We start from the raw sequence: 19,655 nt of genomic DNA on the forward strand, positions 1-19,655 counted from the left end.
GGCTGCTTTCTTTCCTGAAAAGGAGTGTTTTGGCTGTGAAATATGCATACTTCTTTACACAGCTATTGAATTTCACATGCAAGGTCAGGAAGGAAGTGGTCATACATGAAACTGATCACATCACTTATACATCTTCCCTTTTTGGCGGTGGTGCTGTACAACTGTTCCTTTATTACAACCATCTCCAGTCTCAATAGTAAAAAGAGTAAAATGTAAACAGTAAACTCTCAGTTACTTAGAATGTTGTATGCCTTTAGCAACAAATTACCATCAGACAGTATAAAGGCCAGCTTGGTTAACAGAAAACTGATAAAAACATTCTAACAACACAAAAAGTTGCCAATTTTTATAGCAGATATTTGTTCATTTGGAGCCATGTTTCTGGCTACCTATTAGTTTTTTTTTGGTAAAGGAAATATTTGGCTCTTTAGCCGATACATTCTTGGCTATGCTCACCAAATTTCGCTGTCTGCCCTGCCATTTCCATAGAGCTGGGTGGAAATTCTTAGTGGTTTTATCACTAAGAGTTACCTATTTCATTGTCAATTGATCCATTGTTATTAAAATTAAAAGTCATAAAAATGAGGATTTGAGACTTGACCTTGGCTTAAAGTGTTTTATAATGTATTCTACTACCGAAACCGAAATGTGCACATCCCACACAGAAATATTAGTAATCTCTTAGGACAACTGCACCAACTCCAGCACCCAGAACAAACACATTTAAAATGGCTCTCTTCAATGTGAGATCTCTGTCAAGTAAGACTTTTATCTTGTCTGCAAATCTAGATTTTATGTTTTTAACTGAATCCTGGTTGCAAATGAATGACTATAGCCAGCTAGCTGAACTGTGTCCGCCTCAATATGATTGTTTTAGTCAACCAAGGGTCAGTGGTCGTGGTGGTGGGCTAGTGAGCGTGTATAGGAAATATTTAAAATGTCATCAAGTACGCTGTGATGAATTTAACTCCTTTGAAGTTCTCACTCTTAAACTTGGAGGGCTGCAACCTATCATATTTGTTATAATTTATCGCCCCCCAAAACCGCCTGGAGGATTTTTATCAGAACTTCCTGAATTTTTATGTTCTCTGGTTTTAAATTATGACAGAATTGTTCTTTGTGGAGATTTTAATATTCATGTTGATGACCCCACCAATGTTAATGCAACTGACTTTTTAAACATGGCCACTTCTTTTAACTTCAAACAACATGTCAAAGGGCAAACACATAACCGTGGTCATACACTGGACTTGGTTTTCACCCTGGGTGTCAGCATTTCCTCGGTGGAATTAAAGGACATGACCATATCTGACCACAGATGTATTGTTTTTAGCTGCGATTCGCCTGTTACTCATGCCGCCTCACCAAGCTCCGTGTGTTCTCGCATCTTTAATGAACAGAGTGTTTCAAAGTTTTGCGCATTCTTTCAGAGCCAAAGCCAACACCTGTCTGATTCCAACACCAACAATCTGGTCGATCACTTCAATCATATCTGCTTGTCGTCACTAAATATTACTGCTCCTCTAAAGGTTAGGCCTACGTCTAAAACTAGTAAGCAACCCTGGATAAATGACAGCATTCGCAGCCTAAAAAGGGAATGCAGGAAAGCAAAGCGCAGATGGAAAAAATCCAGTCTCCAAGTCCATTACCTCAGTCTGAAGGATTTATTAATTAACTACAATAACATGGTTAAGGATGTGAGAACACACTATTTTTCTGAACTCATTACTACACATAAACACAATCCCAGGTTTCTGTTTAAGACTGTGGATCAGCTGGTAAACCCAACCCCTCCTTATGCCTCAGCTGGAAGTAATCATGACTGAATTGTTTTTATCTTACCAATAAGGTGGTGTCAATCAGAGCCTCTATTACCCCCGCGGCCTCTTACTCAGAGATCCCTCACCAGCAACAAGAGAGTTTTAACCAGTTTTATCCCATCGACTTGTCTGAGCTTTTAAAAACAGTAGTTTTTACTGAAAGTAATAGATTCTGTTGGGCCCCATTTGATCTCTGTTTTCAACAGCTCCCTATCTACTAGTTGTGTCCCTGATTATTTTAAAACAACTTGAGTGAACCCACTTTTAAAAAAAACCTGTTTTAGATCCTCCCTCCCACATCATTTTAGACCAATTTCAAAACTGCCTTTTCTTGCAAAGATTCTAGAAAGAATTGTGTCCAAACAGCTGCTCACTGTACTGGAAAATAACAAATTTGAAAAGTTTTAATCTGGTTTCAGGAAGTACCACAGCACTGAGACTGCCCTGCTTAGAGTCACCAATGACCTTTTAATGTCTGCTGATGAAGGCATGTGCTCAGTCCTGGTACTCCTGGACCTTAGCGCTGCTTTTGACACCATTGATCACAACATCATGTTAGACAGGCTAGAGGCACTGGGTGGGGATCTCTGGTACTGCCCTAGAATGGTTTTCATCCTACCTGTCAAATAGGAAGTTTTGCGTGTCTGTAAAAAACTATGTCTCTTCGTTCCGTCCAGTTAAATACGGTGTGCCTCAGGGGTCGGTCTTAGGACCCATTTTGTTTTCCCCTTGGACATATTATCCAAAAACATGGCATTTCTTTTCATATTTATGCTGGTGACACACAAATATACTTGCCCGTCAGATCCACAGACCCTGGAATGCTGAGTTCACTTAACAACTGCCTTTGTGAAGTTAAAAAATGGATGTCAAATAATTTCCTCCAACAGAACTCAAACAAAACAGAAATCCTCATTGGATCCCAGCAGATGCTGCCATCTGCTGGTTCCCTAGTAAATCACATTAAGCCTGTGGCAAAGAACCTTGGTGTTTGGTTTGATAGTAATTTAAATTTCGAGCAGCCCACCACAAAGCTTGTTCAATCATGTTTTTATCAACTTAGAAATATAGCAAAAATTCGATCTATGTTAACTTTTAAGGACACCGAGACCATTTTACACGCCTTCATCTCATCACGCCTGGATTATTGCAACAGCCTTTAAAACCTGTTTAACCCAAAAATCTATTGATCGACTCCAGACTGTCCAGAAGTCAGCTGCCAGGCTTTTAACCAGAACAAAGAAATACTCCTATTTTAGCTTCATTACACTGGCTCCCAGTATGTTTTAGAATTGACTTTAAAATTCTATTGATTACTTTTAAAGCTCTTCATGGCCTCTCGCCTTATTATATTTCTGAACTTTTAGTCCCATACGCACCAGCACGTACCTTGAGATCCTCGGGCAGAGGTCTGCTGTCTGTTCCAGAGTCTCGACTGAAAACTAAAGGGGACAGAGCGTTTGCTGTCAGGGCCCCGAGGCTCTGGAACAGCCTGCCCGAGGAAATCAGGTCGGCTGAGTCAGTGAACTCTTTTAAGTCCCTTCTTAAAACATACTTTTATAGGACAGCCTTTCCCGATTTTATTTGACTTTATTTTATCCCTTTTATTTTATTGTATTTTACTAATTTAAACGTGTATTTTAGTCTTCAATGTTTTCATGCTTTTATCTTGTATTGTTTTTGTATTATTGGACTGCTGACGTATTGCGGTAAGCGTGTCGACTCATTTCCGTTTCCGGTGCTTGTGTGTTGGTACCGTGTTGTGCTGCTCTCACTAAACAGTTACATTTGTTTGATTACAGCGGCCAACTGTTCGCTAAACACTTATTCTTTACAGTAATTTTGCCTAAGCACTCACAGTTCTTTCCATCTTTTAGTGACTGCTGTTCAATCTCATAGTTGTTCTAAAGTTTTGGTAACTGACGCTACAGTACTTTAGCTTAGCCGTTAGCGACTTTAGCAGCTAGCGATGGCTTCTTGCTCTCCTACTTTCTCCTGCTCAGTGTGTCAGATGTTCAGTTACTCCTCTGCCTCCTTTAGCGGTAATGGTACATGTAATAAGTGTAGTTTATTTATAGACATGGAGGCGAGGCTCAGTGATTTAGAAGTCCGGCTCCGCACCTTGGTAGATCAGTCTTTAGCTACTGTAGCTAGCCAGTCCCCGGTAGTCGGTGCGGAACGGCCTGAGTCAGCCTCTGGTAGCCGTCCCCCGGCATCCCCTATGCAGCCCGGAAGGGGGGGCTAGGTGACTGTCCGAAGGAGGAATAGTCGTAAGCATTCAAAGTCCACGGGGCACCATCAACCTGTTCACGCTTCTAACAGATTTTCCCCACTCAGCGACACACCCGCTGAGAAACCAACTCTGATCATTGGCAGCTCCATTTTGAGAAACATGAAGTTAGTGAAGCCAGCGGCCATAGTTAAGTGCATCCCTGGGGCCAGAGCGGACGACATTGAGTCTTATTTGAAACTGCTGGCTAAGGATAAACGTAAATACAGTAAGATTGTAATTCACGTCGGCGGTAATGACTCCCAGTTAAGCCAATCGGAGGTCACTAAGATTAATGTTGAGTCGGTGTGTACATATGCAAAAACAATGTCGGACACCGTAGTTTTCTCTGGACCCCTGCCAAATCTGACCAGTGATGACATGTATAGCCGCATGTCGTCATTCCGCCGCTGGTTGTCAAGGTGGTGTCCAGCAAACGATGTGGGCTTTGTTGATCATTGGCAGACTTTCTGGGGAAGACCTGGTCTGATTCGGAGAGACGGCATCCATCCCACTTGGGAAGGAGCAGCTCTCATTTCTAGAAATCTGGCCAAGTTTATTAGTGGACCAAATCCATGAAAACCCAGAGTTGAGACCAGGAGGCAGAGTCGCAGTTTAACACACTTCTCTGCCCTTCTTTTTCAGCAGTTACCCACCCAAAACCCTACGCAGAGTCGCAGTCTAACACACTTCTCTGCTCCTCAATTTCAGGAGTTACTTAGTGAAAATCCTATAGTGACGGTGTCTGTCCCCCGACCATCGAAATTGTTTAAAAAGGTAAAACAGAAGGAGCTGTGCATAAAAACCTCAAAAATTAAAACCACAAAGGCAATAGTGCAAATGAATAGGAGAGTTAAATGTGGACTCTTAAACATCAGATCTCTCTCTTCTAAAGGTGTACTAGTAAATGAACTAATTTCAGATTATGATATTGATTTATTTTGTCTTACTGAAACCTGGCTGGGTGATGGAGAATGTTAGCCTAAATGAATCCACCCCTCCCAGTCATTAATACTCACATTCCTCGAGGCACAGGCCGAGGAGGTGGAGTTGCAGCTATCTTCGACTCTAGCCTATTAATCAGCTCTAAACCTAAACCAAACTATAACTCATTTGAAAGTCTTGTTCTTAGTCTTTCGCACCCAAGTTGGAAATCACTGCAACCAATTCTCTTCATTATAGTGTACCGAGCACCTGGCCCGTATTCTGAATTCTTATCTGAATTTGCAGAGTTTTTGTCAACTTTAGTCCTTTAGGGGATTTTAATATTCATGTGGATGTTGAGAATGACAGCTTTAGTACTGCGTTTATCTCTCTGTTAGATTCCATTGGCTTCTCTCAGAGTGTTCATGAACCGACTCACTGTTTTAACCACACCCTCGACCTTGTTTTGGTGTATGGTATTGAAATTGAACATTTAGTGGTGTTCCCAAAGAATCCCTCTTTGTCCGACCACTGTTTGATAACTTTTGAGTTTGTATTGCTGAACTACTCGCCATTGGGCAAAAATTTCTATACAAGATGTCTGTCTGATAGTGCCATAGCTAAATTTAAGGATGCGATTCCATCAGCTCTAAATACATTATCTAGTCAGAAAGTAACAAAGGACTCCTATGCTAGTTTCAGTCCCTCCCAAATCGATCATCTTGTTGATAGTGCTGCAGGCTCGCTGCGAATGACACTCGACTCAGTAGCCCCTCTAAAAAAGAAAATACTAAAACAAAGACGGTTAACTCCATGGTATAATACTGAAACTCGCAAATTAAAGCAAATATCGCGGAAACTTGAGAGGAATTGGCGTTCTACCAAAGTGGAAAATTCTCGTTTATTTGGCATGATAGTCTTAAAACTTATAGGAAGGCCCTCCGTAATGCTAGAGCAGCGTACTACTCGTCATTAATAGAGGAAAATAGGAACAACCCAAAGTTTCTTTTCAGCACTGTAGCCAGATTGACAGAGAGTCACAGCTCTATTGAGCCAAGTATTCCCATAGCTCTCAGTAGTTACGATTTCATGAGCTTCTTTAATGACAAAATTCTAGCTATTAGAGACAAAATTCACCAAGACCTGCCCTCAACTGGCACCGACTTATCTCTTAACTCAGGAACCTTAGAAACAGCTGTAGAACCAGATACATGTTTAGACTGTTTTGCTTCCCTCAATCTTTACCAACTAACTTCAATAATTTCTTCATCTTTAACCATCAACCTGCCTCTTATACCCCATCCCAACTAGGCTGCTTAAAGATGTTTTACCCTTAGTCAGCACCTCTATACTAGATATGATCAATCTGTCTCTATCAACAGGCTATGTACCACAGTACTTTAAAGTAGCTGTAATTAAACCTCTTCCCAAACTTGATCCGGATGTTTTAGCCAACTATAGACCTATATCTAACCTTCCATTTCTCTCTAAGGTTCTGGAGAAAGCAGTTGCTAAACAGCTGTGTGACTTTCTACAGAGCAATAGTTTATTTGCTTAGTTTATTGCATCAGACAAAGGACTTGTCTCTGTACTGGTTTTATTAGATCTTAGTGCTGCATTTGATACCATTGACCATCAGATCCTATTGCAGAGACTGGAATATTTCATTGGCATTAAAGGAACCGCTCTAAGCTGGTTTAAGTCCTATTTATCAGATCGATTTCAGTTTGTACATGTTAACGATGAGTCCTCCATGCATGCCAAAGTTCGTCATGGAGTTCCTCAAGGATCTGTCCTCGGACCAATCCTCTTCACTTTATATATGCTTCCTTTAGGCAATATTATCAGGAAACATTCCATAAGCTTTCATTGTTATGCAGATGATACTCAGTTATATCTATCGATCAAGCCAGATGAAACTCATCAGTTAGCTAAACTTCAAATGTGCCTTCAGGATGTTAAAACCTGGATGACCTGTAATTTTCTCATGTTAAACTCAGATAAAACTGAAGTTATTGCTCTGGGGCCTAAGCACCTCCGTGACGCATTATCTAAAGATATAGTTTCCCTGGATGGCATCGCCCTGGCCTCCAGCACCACTGTGAGGAATCTTGGAGTTATCTTTGATCAGGACATGTCGTTTAAGTCTCACATTAAGCAAATTTCAAGGACCGCCTTTTTCACCTACGTAATATTGCGAAAATCAGGAACATCCTGTCTAAAAATGATGCAGAAAAACTAGTCCATGCATTTGTTACTTCTAGGCTGGATTACTGCAATTCCTTATTATCAGGCTGCTCGAAAAAGTCCATTAAGACTCTTCAGCTGATCCAGAATGCTGCAGCACGTGTTCTGACAGGAACCAGGAAAAGAGATCACATTTCTCTGTTTTAGCTTCTTGCATTGGCTTCCAGTAAAATCCAGAATAGAATTTAAAATCATTCTTCTTACCTACAAAGCTCTTAATGGTCAGGCACCATCTTATCTTAAAGAGCTCATAGTACCTTACTACCCCACCAGAGCACTGCGCTCCCAGAATGCAGGGTTACTTGTGGTTCCTAGAGTCTCCAAAAGTAGACTAGGAGCCAGAGCGTTCAGCTATCAAGCTCCTCTCCTGTGGAACCAGGTTCCAGTTTGGGTTCAGGAGGCAGACACCATCTCCACATTTAAGAGTAGGCTTAAGACTTTCCTCTTTGATAAAGCTTATAGTTAGGGCTGGCTCAGGTGAGTCCTGAACCATCCCTTAGTTATGCTGCTATAGGCCTAGACTGCCGGGGGATTTCCCATGATGCACTGAGCTCCTCTCTCCTCTACTTTCTCTCCCTCTGTATGCAACCTCATCCCATTATTGCATGTTACTAACACAACTTCTCCCCTTTCTGGTAGTCTTGTGCTTTCTCGTCTCTCCTATCACTTCCTGCAGATTTTCTGGCTCTGGAGCTGTGGAGTCTGGATCTGTGGTTGCGGGTCACCTGCTGCCCCCGTGTTCCTGCTCGACACCCTCTGCTGCAACGACTATTGTTGCTAGTCTTATTGTTATTATTGTTATTATAATCATTAACATTACAATTGTTACCATTAACACTATATAAATATCTGTACCATTTTTCATTTAGTCTATAGTAACATCACCTTTACTGTCTGTACCTCTGTGTGTATATTGTGTAGGCTGCCTCCCTCCCCTCTCTCTCCTTCCATCCCTCTCTCTCTTTCTCCCCCCCCCCCCCCCTCTCTCTCCTTCACCCCCAACCGGTCAAGGCAGATGGCCGCCCACCCTGAGCCATGGTTCTGCTCGAGGTTTCTGCCTCTTAAAAGGAAGTTTTTCCTTGCCTCTGTCACCTAGTGCTTGCTCTTGGTGGGAACTGTTGGGCTTCTGTAAATATCATCATAGAGTACGGTCTAGACCTGCTCTTTTATGAAAAGCGCTGTGAGATAACTGTTGTTGTGATTTGGCGCTATATAAATAAAATTGAATTGGGTATTATTGTCTTTACACTTGTTAAAGCACTTTGTAACTTGTTTTTGAAAAGTGCTCTACAAATAAAGATTATTATTATTGCACCACCATTATAGAATTGAAAAGCATTGACCAGACTGGTGCAGTAGGTGCACTATAATTGTGTGCATCCTGTGATATGATTTTGTCTATCCACCTTCATCTTGTGTTCAGCTCTGCGATAACATTCCGAGAATAATGAGTTTGCCAGGAAGCAACATTTAAAGACATATTGCCTCAGTTACTTCAACCATGCTTTTCAGGAGACAGAATGAACAACTCCTCTTGTCCTTCAGTCAATTTTGACTTTACAGGCAGATTTCTGCCTCCTGTTTACATCCTAGTATTCATCATTGGTCTGGTAGCTAATGGATGGGGATTGAAGTCTTTGCTGCACAACTGGAAGAAGCTAAAGATCATCAATGTTTTTGTTCTCAACCTCGGACTTGCAGATATTTTGTATCTGCTCACACTCCCATTTCTGATGGTGTGAAGAGCGAATGGATCTTTGGAGATACATTCTGCAAGATAACAAGATTCTGCTTCAACCTGAATTTATATGACAGCATGGGTTTCTTACTTGTATAAGTGTGTACAGGTACCTGGCCATTATCCATCCAATAAGAGTCATGGGAAGATTATCTCTGACTCATTCTGTGGCTATCTCAGTCATGGTTTGGCTGTTGGTGAGCATTCAAAGTCTTCCTGACATGTTCTACCCCAAAACATTTGGAAACAGCACTGGGAAATGTTACGATACCACCAATAACAAGAATGTTGAGGATTACCTGACATTCAGCTTTGGACGGACACTCACTGGGTTTTGCATCCCACTCATCACACTGGGCTGTTATGGACATGTGATTGTCGTTCTCTGCCACACAAATTCCACTGACAAGGTACTGAAACAGAGAAGTTTGAAATTGTTGTTCATCTTGATTCTTCTCTGTTTGTTACATTCCCTATCATGTATTCAAGAACCTGAACCTCTTAGCAGGAGTTCTGTCCAAACAGGGGATTTGCCATGAATGGTTTAATGGAATCTACATTGCTCATGAGTATCAGTACTAAAAAAATATAGTCTTGGTAAAAAAATAATTAACTACTCTCTCTCCAAAAAATGTGTGTGAAATATGCATACTTCTTCACACCGCTATTGAATTTCACATGCAAGTTGAGGGAGGAAGTGGTCATACATGAAACTGCGTGCATGTGTGTGAAAGGGTGAATGCGATGTAGTGTAAAAGCGCTTTGAGTGGTTGCTCAGACTAGTAAGGCGCGACACAAATACAGAGCATTTACATTTGCTGGTGGTTTCAATATTAAGAGTGGCCCTTTAAGCTGATGATACACAGAGCAACTTTTAGAGCAATTGTGCAGAGCAATGTTGCCGTCAATGGTAATGAGTAAAGATTACTACCGTAATCCCCTTCCCCCACCACTCTGCCACCCGCCCCGCCCCTATCTGTTTAAAACATAGTCGGACTTGCCACTAGCAAGACTGCCCAGCAACACTGTTCAAAAACTTGCCCCGTGTATCATCAGCTTTAATCAGTAGATACATTGTTATAACTATAAGTCATAAAAAGATTTGAGACTTGACCTGGCCTGAAATTTTGTTATAGTGTCTTTTACTCTGTGTGCTGCACCACCATTATAAAAGTGAAAAGCATTGACCAGACTGGTTGAGTAGGTGGACTATGATTTCATGCTGTGAGGTCATTGTATCTACCCACATTCAGCAACCACATCTACATTTTGAGTTAAGTTCTACTGCAAGACTCTATGAATAATGAGTTTGCCAGGAAGCAACGTTTAAAGACATATTGCCTCAGTTCCTTCAGCCATTCTAGGCACTAAAGCATCCTTGCTTTACACTATTTGATGCTTTTCAGGAGACAGAATGAAGAACTCCTCTTGTCCTTCAGTCAATTTTGACTTTGAACACAGATTCTTGCCTCCTGTTTACATCCTAGTATTCATCATTGGTCTGGTAGCTAATGGATGGGGATTGAAGTCTTTGCTGCACAACTGGAAGAAGCTAAAGATCATCAATGTTTTTGCTCTCAACCTCGGACTTGCATATTTTTTGTATCTGCTCACACTCCCATTTCTGATGGTGTACTACTATAAGAAGAGCAAATGGATCTTTGGAGATGCATTCTGCAAGATAACAAGATTCTGCTTCAACCTGAATTTATATGGCAGCATCGGGTTTCTTACTTGTATAAGTGTGTACAGGTACCTGGCCATTGTCCATCCAATAAGAGTCATGGGAAGATTATCTCTGACTCATTCTGTAGCTATCTCAGTCATGGTTTGGCTGTTGGTGGGCATTCAAAGTCTTCCAGACATGTTCTACCCCAAAACATTTGGAAACAGCACTGGGAAATGTTATGATACCACAAATAAGAGCCATGTTGAGGATTACCTGAAATACAGCTTTGGATGGACACTCACTGGGTTTTGCATCCCACTCCTCATCACACTGGGCTGTTATGGACATGTGATTGTCATTCTCTGCCACACAAATACCACTGACAAGGTACAGAAACAGAGAAGTTTGAAATTGTTGTTCATCTTGATTCTTCTCTTCTCTGTTTGTTACATTCCCCATCATGTATTCAAGAACCTGAACCTCTTAGCAAGAGTTCTGTCCAAACAGGGAATATGCTATGAATGGTTTAATGGAGTCTACATTGCTCATGAGATAAGTCGCGGCCTTGTGTGTCTGAACAGTGCTCTCAACCCTCTGGTTTACCTCCATGGAATTGAAGATATTCCTGCTCAGCTCAGACAGTTGCTCCAGCAAACTCGTCAGATGTATAACCGTTGGTTTCTGTCAAACCCCAGCTCTGTGTCTACGGCACAAACCACAACTGAAGTTTAACAAAAGAAAAACAAGCTTAACATTAACATGTTAAATGTTCAACTGTATATAACATTTTACTGTTTAATATTAATTGCCACATCTATATATTTACAGGTTTATATTTGAATAATAATTATATTTTAGATAATTTCTATTATTATTAGACTTTTTATATAATGTTTTTAATCATTTCTTTAAAGCTTTGTTAAGTAAGGTACAGTTTGAATTATCTGAGTTCCAGTTAATTACTGGGAAAAATCAAATGCTTTGTGGTGTCATGAGGAAGGAAGAGATAATTATAAATACATTGTTTTTGTATTATGTTTTATAGTAAGTACATATAAACCTGTAATTGTTGTCTAAACCGTTTCTTGGGCTCACTATGGATTCACTTTAAATGACTGTGTGACGAACCAGCCAATTACTAATACTTGCTACTAATTTCCTGGCTGGTGCAGAAACAAATGTAGAATATGAAAGCCTTCTCTGAACCACAGTCTCAGTTTCTAAGGAAAGCGAAGACAAGCACACTCTTTGAGTGACTGCTGTCCAGAAAAATTCTCTCCCCCCCCCTATATATACACACACACACACACACACACACACACCCCCACACCCACCCCCAGAATGTAAACTTTGTTACAAAAGATATACCAATTTTCATATATATAGAGCTACATATACGTGTCTGAAATTATGGACATGAAATTGTGTTTCTCTGCTGCACAAGTACCACTGAGAAGGCATTAAAACAGAAATGTTTGAAGTTGTTGCAGCTGCCGGCACCAACATATGTGAAAAATAGTAAAATATAGAAACGAACTTTTAAAGAGGTAAAGTGGTATTATGCCCATTTTCAGGTTCAAAATCTTATTTTAAAAAACATATTTTTTTTTTTTCATACTGCACCCATTGCTGCAGCTCCTCTTTTCGCCCTGTGTTGAAGGTTTCGTTTTAGCTATGGAGGGATACATCTTGTCTGTAAATGATCTTTGTTGGGAGTTGCACATGTGCAGTTTCTAGTCAATGGGGTAAGCAACAGTTGAAACAGTTAAGCCGACCAAAGCCTGCATGGAGGGCTCCATGTAGACCCAAAAATGACGTCAAAACCCTGTGACATCCCGTGCTGCAGCTCAGTGTTTTTCCACCTGTGTTTTTACCACATGCTCAAAAATAAATAGAAATTCACACAAACCATAGCTTGGTGTGTCACTGATCTCTTTTAGAAATGGTTTATGGGGTGAAAAGGATGACATTTTGGATGAGAGGTACTTTGCCTGTGTCATGCCACTGCCCACATTTTTGGGTGAAATATGACTGTAAATACAAATTCCGAGGTCTTTGCCAATTTAATACCATAAAAATGTATTAATTAGCTATTAGAAGCCCAAATCCTACGGCCAGCCAGGCAAACAATTTTGTTATGTTGTTGCAGGGCAAACATCAGCGTTATTATATGTCATTTATAAAACTTCCTTATTGATTCTCCAGGTAATGTATTTCTGACATTTGTCACTTTTTCTGTTAAACAACTTTGTTTGGTAGTCTGTCCAAAATTGTGAAAGCTGTTGGTGATTATTACGGAGCTTTTTCTATGAGCTGTGAATTAGAAAACTTCCACTTGTTACTGTATGCTGTTTACAAGGTTACAACCTTAAGAATATCTAATTTCTTGAAGTATTTGATCAATGTCACATGCAGATAGAGTAATCAGTAACTGTCTTTACCTACCTCACCTCACGTGTTTAGTTGTCATTACGGGATTAGTTTCAAAAAAAGGTTACAACAATCCCCACCCCTGTCAGCCATCGTTTAAATAGCTGTAGCAGCATGGTAGTTTCAAATTAGCATAGGTTAAATGCCTCACATTTGTTAGTTAAATTTATTTAAAAAGGTACAGTGCACATTAATGAACATAAGGACAATGTCCAAATGTAAATGAGCCAGATTTAGCCGTACAAACTAATACTAGTCCCTGGTAGGTTCTTGTTTTAAGAACAAAACATTAAAACATTGCATACAGACAACATTAAAAAACATACACTTATCATAAGCAGACAACACAAAAACATGGATAAAACATTAAAACACAAATTACGTAAGCAAAGACAAAATCAGACAAGCACAAATAATATGACAAGTAAAATACATCAGCATGTGAGTACAGGAATATGTAAAACAATGACAAAAGCACTACTGCAAATTATGACAACATATTTGATTGTCCAGTAACCACTGTTTTATAGCTTTTGAAAAGGTGGTAAGAGAAGAAATGTTTTAGTTCTGTAGATGTCGTGTTCCAGGTACGCGCTGCTCGGTAGGAAAAGGCTGACTGTCCAAAGGAACTTTTCCTATATGGTATTTTACAGTCACCTCTTGAAGTAGCTCTGGTAGATGAGTTAAGATTTTGTTTAAAAAATTCACTGAGTGGAGGGGGGGGCTAAACCATGGAACATTTTATACACAAGGACGATATCAGCAAATTTGACCGTATTTTCCCAGTTTAAAAAAAACACGCTTCTTTAAAATATTACAATGATGAAATTAATTTGACTTATTATCCATTGTTTTCAAAGCCCGTTTATAAACCGTTTCTACTTCGACTGTAATGCAGTCCTTCCTGTCTGCGTCCAGCTGGTTATACAGTAGTTCATATGTGACTATTATGGCATTGATGTACAACTTTGAGGCCTCTGTAGTTAAATTACTCCTAATGGGTCTAAAATTTTCCAAATTAAATTTAATTCTTTTTACAACTTTTTTAACTTGTGATTTAAATGTCAGTTGTGTGTCTAATATTATACCTAAATATTCAAACTCATGCACGACTGACAGTGTTCTTCCTGCTACAGTAACCTCTGGATCTTTATTTGCAGATTTCGAAAAGAACATGCATACAGTTTTGCTGGTATTAAGATGTAAACAAGAGTTTGTTTTTTCAATTAGAGATATTGACCATAGAAGCTGATAGTTCCTTAGCAGCTTGCTTCCTGTTTTTTACATGTACATATATGACCGTATCATCAGCGTACATCTGACAAGTTACTGCAGAAGGACAAACTTCAGGTAGGTCATTAAGACAGAACAACAGAGGACCCAAAGTTGAATCTTGAGGTGTGACCGATAATGACACCTAAGTCATTATCGGTCATTTGGGAAGTTTTATGGTCTATGCGAACACATTGTTTTCTATCTTTCTGACTTTACGCAGTAATGCATTTTCAGCTAAACTGAAGGTGATGATGAAGCTTTTGTTTATTTGCCACAGGACAAACGCAGCAAATCTGGTGATTTTGGCCCATCACAACCATCAATAAGCTGAATATTCATGGAAACAATTATAGCACTTAGGCTACAGCTCCACACATTGTCACGTGTCTGCCTAATAATCTGCTTTGTTTGGCCCGAGAGTCCCACAGAATATGAGCCTGGTTCACTGTTCTGAAAAGTTTAAACCCACGGTGCTTCACAATTGTGGGATTTATCTTGCTTTTCAGTTTTATAGGTGATGTGGAGTTTGTACACAATTTGCCACAGGAGGGATGGCAACAGTTGGCAAGATTCCTATAGTTAACTCACCCAGTCTGTCAGCTTCAAAGGAACGCAGATTGTAGTTAACAGTAAATTCTTGTCCCAGTCTAATACTATCCAAACCAGGACATAAGTTCTCCACGAGTGCTGGTGGATGATGTCGATCTGGGCACACTTCTCCTACAGTTGGCCCAGGATTAAGATCTACATTCCCATCAAGTAGGAGCATGACAATTAAGGATCCAGAGAGTTTCCACAGCAGCTTGGGAGACCTGCATTTGGTCGTTTTGTTTTTTACCTAGGAGACTACTCTCAAATCTAATGCAAGTTGTATAATTATAGCACTACTTTTCTTCACACAATTGAATTTCAAGGTCAGGAAGGAAGTGGTCATACATGAAACTGACTACATCACTTATGTGTCATCTCTTTTTCGTGGTTCCTTTGTTACAACCCCCCCCCCAGTCTCCTCATAGTAAAAGGATTAAACAGTTCCTTAGAACATTGTATGCCTTGAGCAACACATAGCCTCAGACAGTATAATGGCTAGCTTGGTTAACAGTAAACTGATTGCAAAAATCAATAATCATAAAAATGCTGTCATTAAAAGAGTACCAACTGACTGGGAGTTGGTAAAAGATGACTTAGTCACAGATCTGATAAAGTGGTGGATGTAACAACATCAGTTAGCTAAACCGCTACTGCTACAGAAACTGTGTGCAGTGGTGGTTGCTGCTAGAAACCACTTGCAGATGGTAGTGAAAATGTTACTTAGTGTAGATTATCAGCTAAATGGCTACTTAAAGTATCAAAAGTATAAAAGTAACCATGATGAATTAATGGCCTCTGACTGTTATATTTTTGATTATTATTACAGATGCATTAACCTGTAAGTTTTGTTTTGATCTACTCCTAATAGAAACATTTGGCTCTTTAGCTGCTAAATGCTTTGCTTTGTTAGCTAACCGGCTAACCTTGTCTGCCTGCCCTACCAGCAATTTCCATAGAACTGAGTGTATTTTGGCTATTCGCCAATATTTAAATTGACGTAAAAAGGAAACTTCCGTTTCAACTTTTAACAACTCTAGTTTAGTGCCCTTTCACAGGGGACAATGTGAAGCCAACCTGCGCTTTTTGTTCAAAATGTGGTCTCACATTTGATTCACATACAGCAGTGGACGGCAAGAGGCAGCCCATGGGCCAAATTAAAGTTATCAGTGCAAGACTCCATCAAGATGAGGAGGTGTTTTTACATCGATTACTCTTGGTGCTCAAACGCAGTCAAGATGAATGTGATGTAGGCTATTTATGTAGCCTATATAAATTTATGTATGTATGTAGCCTATATAAATAGCCTAATTGTAGCCTATATATTGATTTATTTTAATTAATATATTACCATATTTTAATATAGGCTTACACTTAAACGTGTGTGTGTGTGTGTGTGTCATGAATGAACTACAAATTTCGTTTTGTTATGCAGCCTAGTGCTTCTCTAAACCTACGAAAGTGTCTCAGTCAAAATGTAATTCATTGTTTGTAATGTTGATATATTATTGTCGCATATGTTGACATCCTTGGAGGTATACAGATGAAATAACCTTTAATTAAAAAACAGTAGAACTATAATGTAACACAGTAGTAAGAGCAGGGAACCTGAGGGCTATGCCTACAGAAGCTTAGAAATTAACAAAAGACCAACCAGCTGACCAAGATGAAAGACAGAAAGGGGTAAAAACCGTATGGCCTACAGTCGACTACTAGTAGGCCTATAAAAGAGGTATTGGCTTCTGATCCTCAAACTTGAGACCTCTATTAAAATGAATGAATTATCAGGATGATTCTTTTGTGGCTGTCCACCTCCACAGTTTGTCCAGTTAGACCAATTAATGATGTTGGTAATCTGTCCAATCCAATGACACTGTCATAGTCTTTGTTCTTGTGACTTGTTTATTGTAGAAATGGGAATCTAGTATGAGCAGAGGTGTGTGTAACAGTAAACAGAGACTGGGACTATGTTGTTTTCTTCATTTGTTGAAAAAGGTCTTGTTGTGAGAGTACCCTGACAATCATCTTTGAAATTTTAACCTTGTCCTTTGTAGATCCAATGTGAAATGTGTGAAAGGTGGTTCCATGAGCAGTGCCTTGCTATGGACACCAGAGACCTGAAGAAAGCGAGAAAATCAAAGTGGAATTGCTCTGTGTGCCTGTAATACATCGCATCCCACCAATAAAGCTTGTATGGACAAGGAAGTAATGGGAATAAAGAAATGATCCAAGATAGACACACATGCACATTCTGAACAATTACATATTTTTTGTAATATATACACAGCCTACTTTTATTTTATAAAGATGTTTAATATTTTGTCTATACACATACGTATATATGGAAAATAATGTGCAGTGTCTGTGTGTTTATGTGTATACATTTAGAAAATGGACATGAGACTGCTTTGATATTGGCTGACGGTTCTCTGGTGGTCAGGGTCTCCCTTTGGTGGTCTGCTGTCACTGTGAAGTGAAATAAGTCTGTGGAAACAGGACGTTTTCTTTTTACATGAGTTCGAATCTTGGCTGAATGTAGTAAGCTTTCTATGAGACTAATATTTTCTTTAGATACTTGGTGTCTTAAGCATTTATTTATTCAATCGTTTCTGCCACATCAATTGCATAATGTTCAGCAGAAGCTCACTTTTATTTTGAAATGTGCTGCGACGCGATGTTACCGTAATGCCTAGAAGGAAAAACAACCAAAAAAAAAAAAAAAAAAAAAAACCAAACACACGCATCGCAGTGGAGGCTGGCTTGACTTCAGTGTGTAAACAGCACGGTGATCGGCCGATATTTAGGTTATACTACACAAGGTTTAAAATGCTTCAACGTTTTAATAAATATATATGTGGGAATTTGCCACTAGATTATGTGGAGACTAACGTTAACAGTTAACGTTACCATGAATCAGCATTTATTGTTATTGCTACTGGACATTTAACAGCTGATATTACATAGTCTGTCTTCAAAGGACAACACAAAAACATGTTGACTGTTATTGTTGTCTATATATCTCGAGGTGCTGCTCCCTCCAAATATGTGACATAATAGTACGGTCACCCAAAGTGAAGCAACTTTTATAGTTAACTTTATATTTTACATTAACTGCAACATTTATTATTTTCCTTCCACAGTCACAGTGTGATTCAGATGTCCCACCTGGTGCCAGACAGCTGCAGTAACACATCCTCAGTCAGCTGGACATCTGTATCTGATGGCGTGGACTGATGTGGAAAGGCCTTCTGTTAACTTTTAAATTTAGTTTTAAACTTTGTCCTTATGTGCATGTTGCAACAGATTCTCTATTTTAGCACTCATTTTGTCTTTGACTGAAAATGTCAGATTCCGTCAATTCCTAGGACAAGTTAATCTTACAACACAGATAAAATAGCAACAGTTCAGCTTTAATGTTTGATAAGAGACATCAGTTTAGTGAGAGTAAAAATGTTTCACATGAAAACTAATTATACAGTGTGCAGATAAGTCTTTAGTTTTCAGAATGGAGTAACTCAGAAATTATAATTGTTTAGTTAAACCACATGTTTATTAATTATTGTTACTTGTTCATTAACAAACCGCCACATCAAGAAAGAAAGTGCTACATGATGCCTCATACTCCTGTAATTCATTGTTTTACATGCCAATGTAAATGAAGGACATCTCAAAAGTGCATCAAGTATAACCACTGACTTTCTGTACCACAGTCCATTATAAACCACACGAAGTTTACAAAAACATTGGCTGTGAGGATCACAGCTCCTCTCACTTTGCTTAATTAGATAAGCAATCTGCAAATCTTACCAAAGTGTCTTAATTTTTTTTTTTTTTTTTTTTTTTTTTTAAATACAACAGAAACACAAAGTAGTACTGACAGCCATTATTTCAGCTTTTGGTAAAATGGGGCAACATTTTTAATGTACATTTAGCATGTGAAAGTACAAATTACACATTTGTGTGCACATTGGTGAAGCATATCTGTAACATTTTTTTAATGCAAATTCTTAAAGTATTGATTATTGGCCACTTGATAGGTACATGGTCTTGTTATACATCATTAGCAGTAAAAAGAAATACATGTTTTCCACCAGGGCAGAAAAATGTGAAGTTTAGCTGCTGATCTGAGCTTCCTTGCTGTTACCATTTCAATGGCACATTCCTGTCCACGTAGCAAAGACATAACAGAGCGCACATTAAACTACAATCCAACTACATATTTTTTCTACCAGGGCAGAAAAAGTTTCACTGGCTGATCGCTTTCCTGCTCTAAGCTAACATTAGCGCTTTATTGCCAATTCCTGATTAGCTGATCCTCTCGGTAACGTAACCGGCAAAGCCAAAGCACAGCACTGGAGAATAACTAGGTTACATGAAATTAATCCAACTACATGTTTTTCCTACTAGGGCAGTAAAAGTTTAGCTGGCTGATGTTTCCATGCTGTAAGCTAACTTTACCGTTTTATTGTCAATTACTGATCAGCTGATTGTCTCGCTGTAACCGCCAAAGCCAGACCACAGGCTGGAGAATAACTAGGCTACATGAAATTAAATCAACTACATATTTTACACCACTGACAGTCTGTGGGCCAGTTTCTAGCCAAAGCTATCAAACAACAGCTTTCATTTGCATCAGTAAAGTCTGACAAACTTAATTATCTGTCCAGCAGAAAACAGACCGCTTCAGCACCTCTT

General features: G+C 39.3%; 1 protein-coding gene across 8 annotated transcripts in view; it reads right to left on the reverse strand.

The window, feature by feature from the left end:
• LOC119905916 overlaps positions 1-19,655 on the reverse strand; it is a 50,565-nt gene that overhangs the window by 21,402 nt on the left and 9,508 nt on the right. For 2 of the 8 annotated variants that reach the window (XM_038723314.1, XM_038723313.1), the window contains exons 1-3: positions 14,961-15,463; positions 10,941-11,370; positions 9,298-9,411 (exon numbers count right to left, since the gene is read on the reverse strand). In XM_038723314.1, the coding sequence (XP_038579242.1) occupies positions 9,298-9,411; positions 10,941-11,129 (303 nt within the window). In that variant the 5' untranslated portion in view covers positions 11,130-11,370; positions 14,961-15,463. Of the gene's footprint in view, positions 1-9,297; positions 9,412-10,940; positions 11,371-14,960; positions 15,464-19,655 lie in introns of those variants that run through there. The other 6 variants (XM_038723315.1, XM_038723318.1, XM_038723316.1 and 3 more) reach the window with 6 other exon arrangements.

The sequence above is a fragment of the Micropterus salmoides genome, unplaced genomic scaffold, assembly GCF_014851395.1.
Source record: "Micropterus salmoides isolate LMB-PRFRI ecotype aquatic unplaced genomic scaffold, ASM1485139v1 Ms_hic_scaffold_16, whole genome shotgun sequence".
Taxonomy (NCBI): domain Eukaryota; kingdom Metazoa; phylum Chordata; class Actinopteri; order Centrarchiformes; family Centrarchidae; genus Micropterus; species Micropterus salmoides.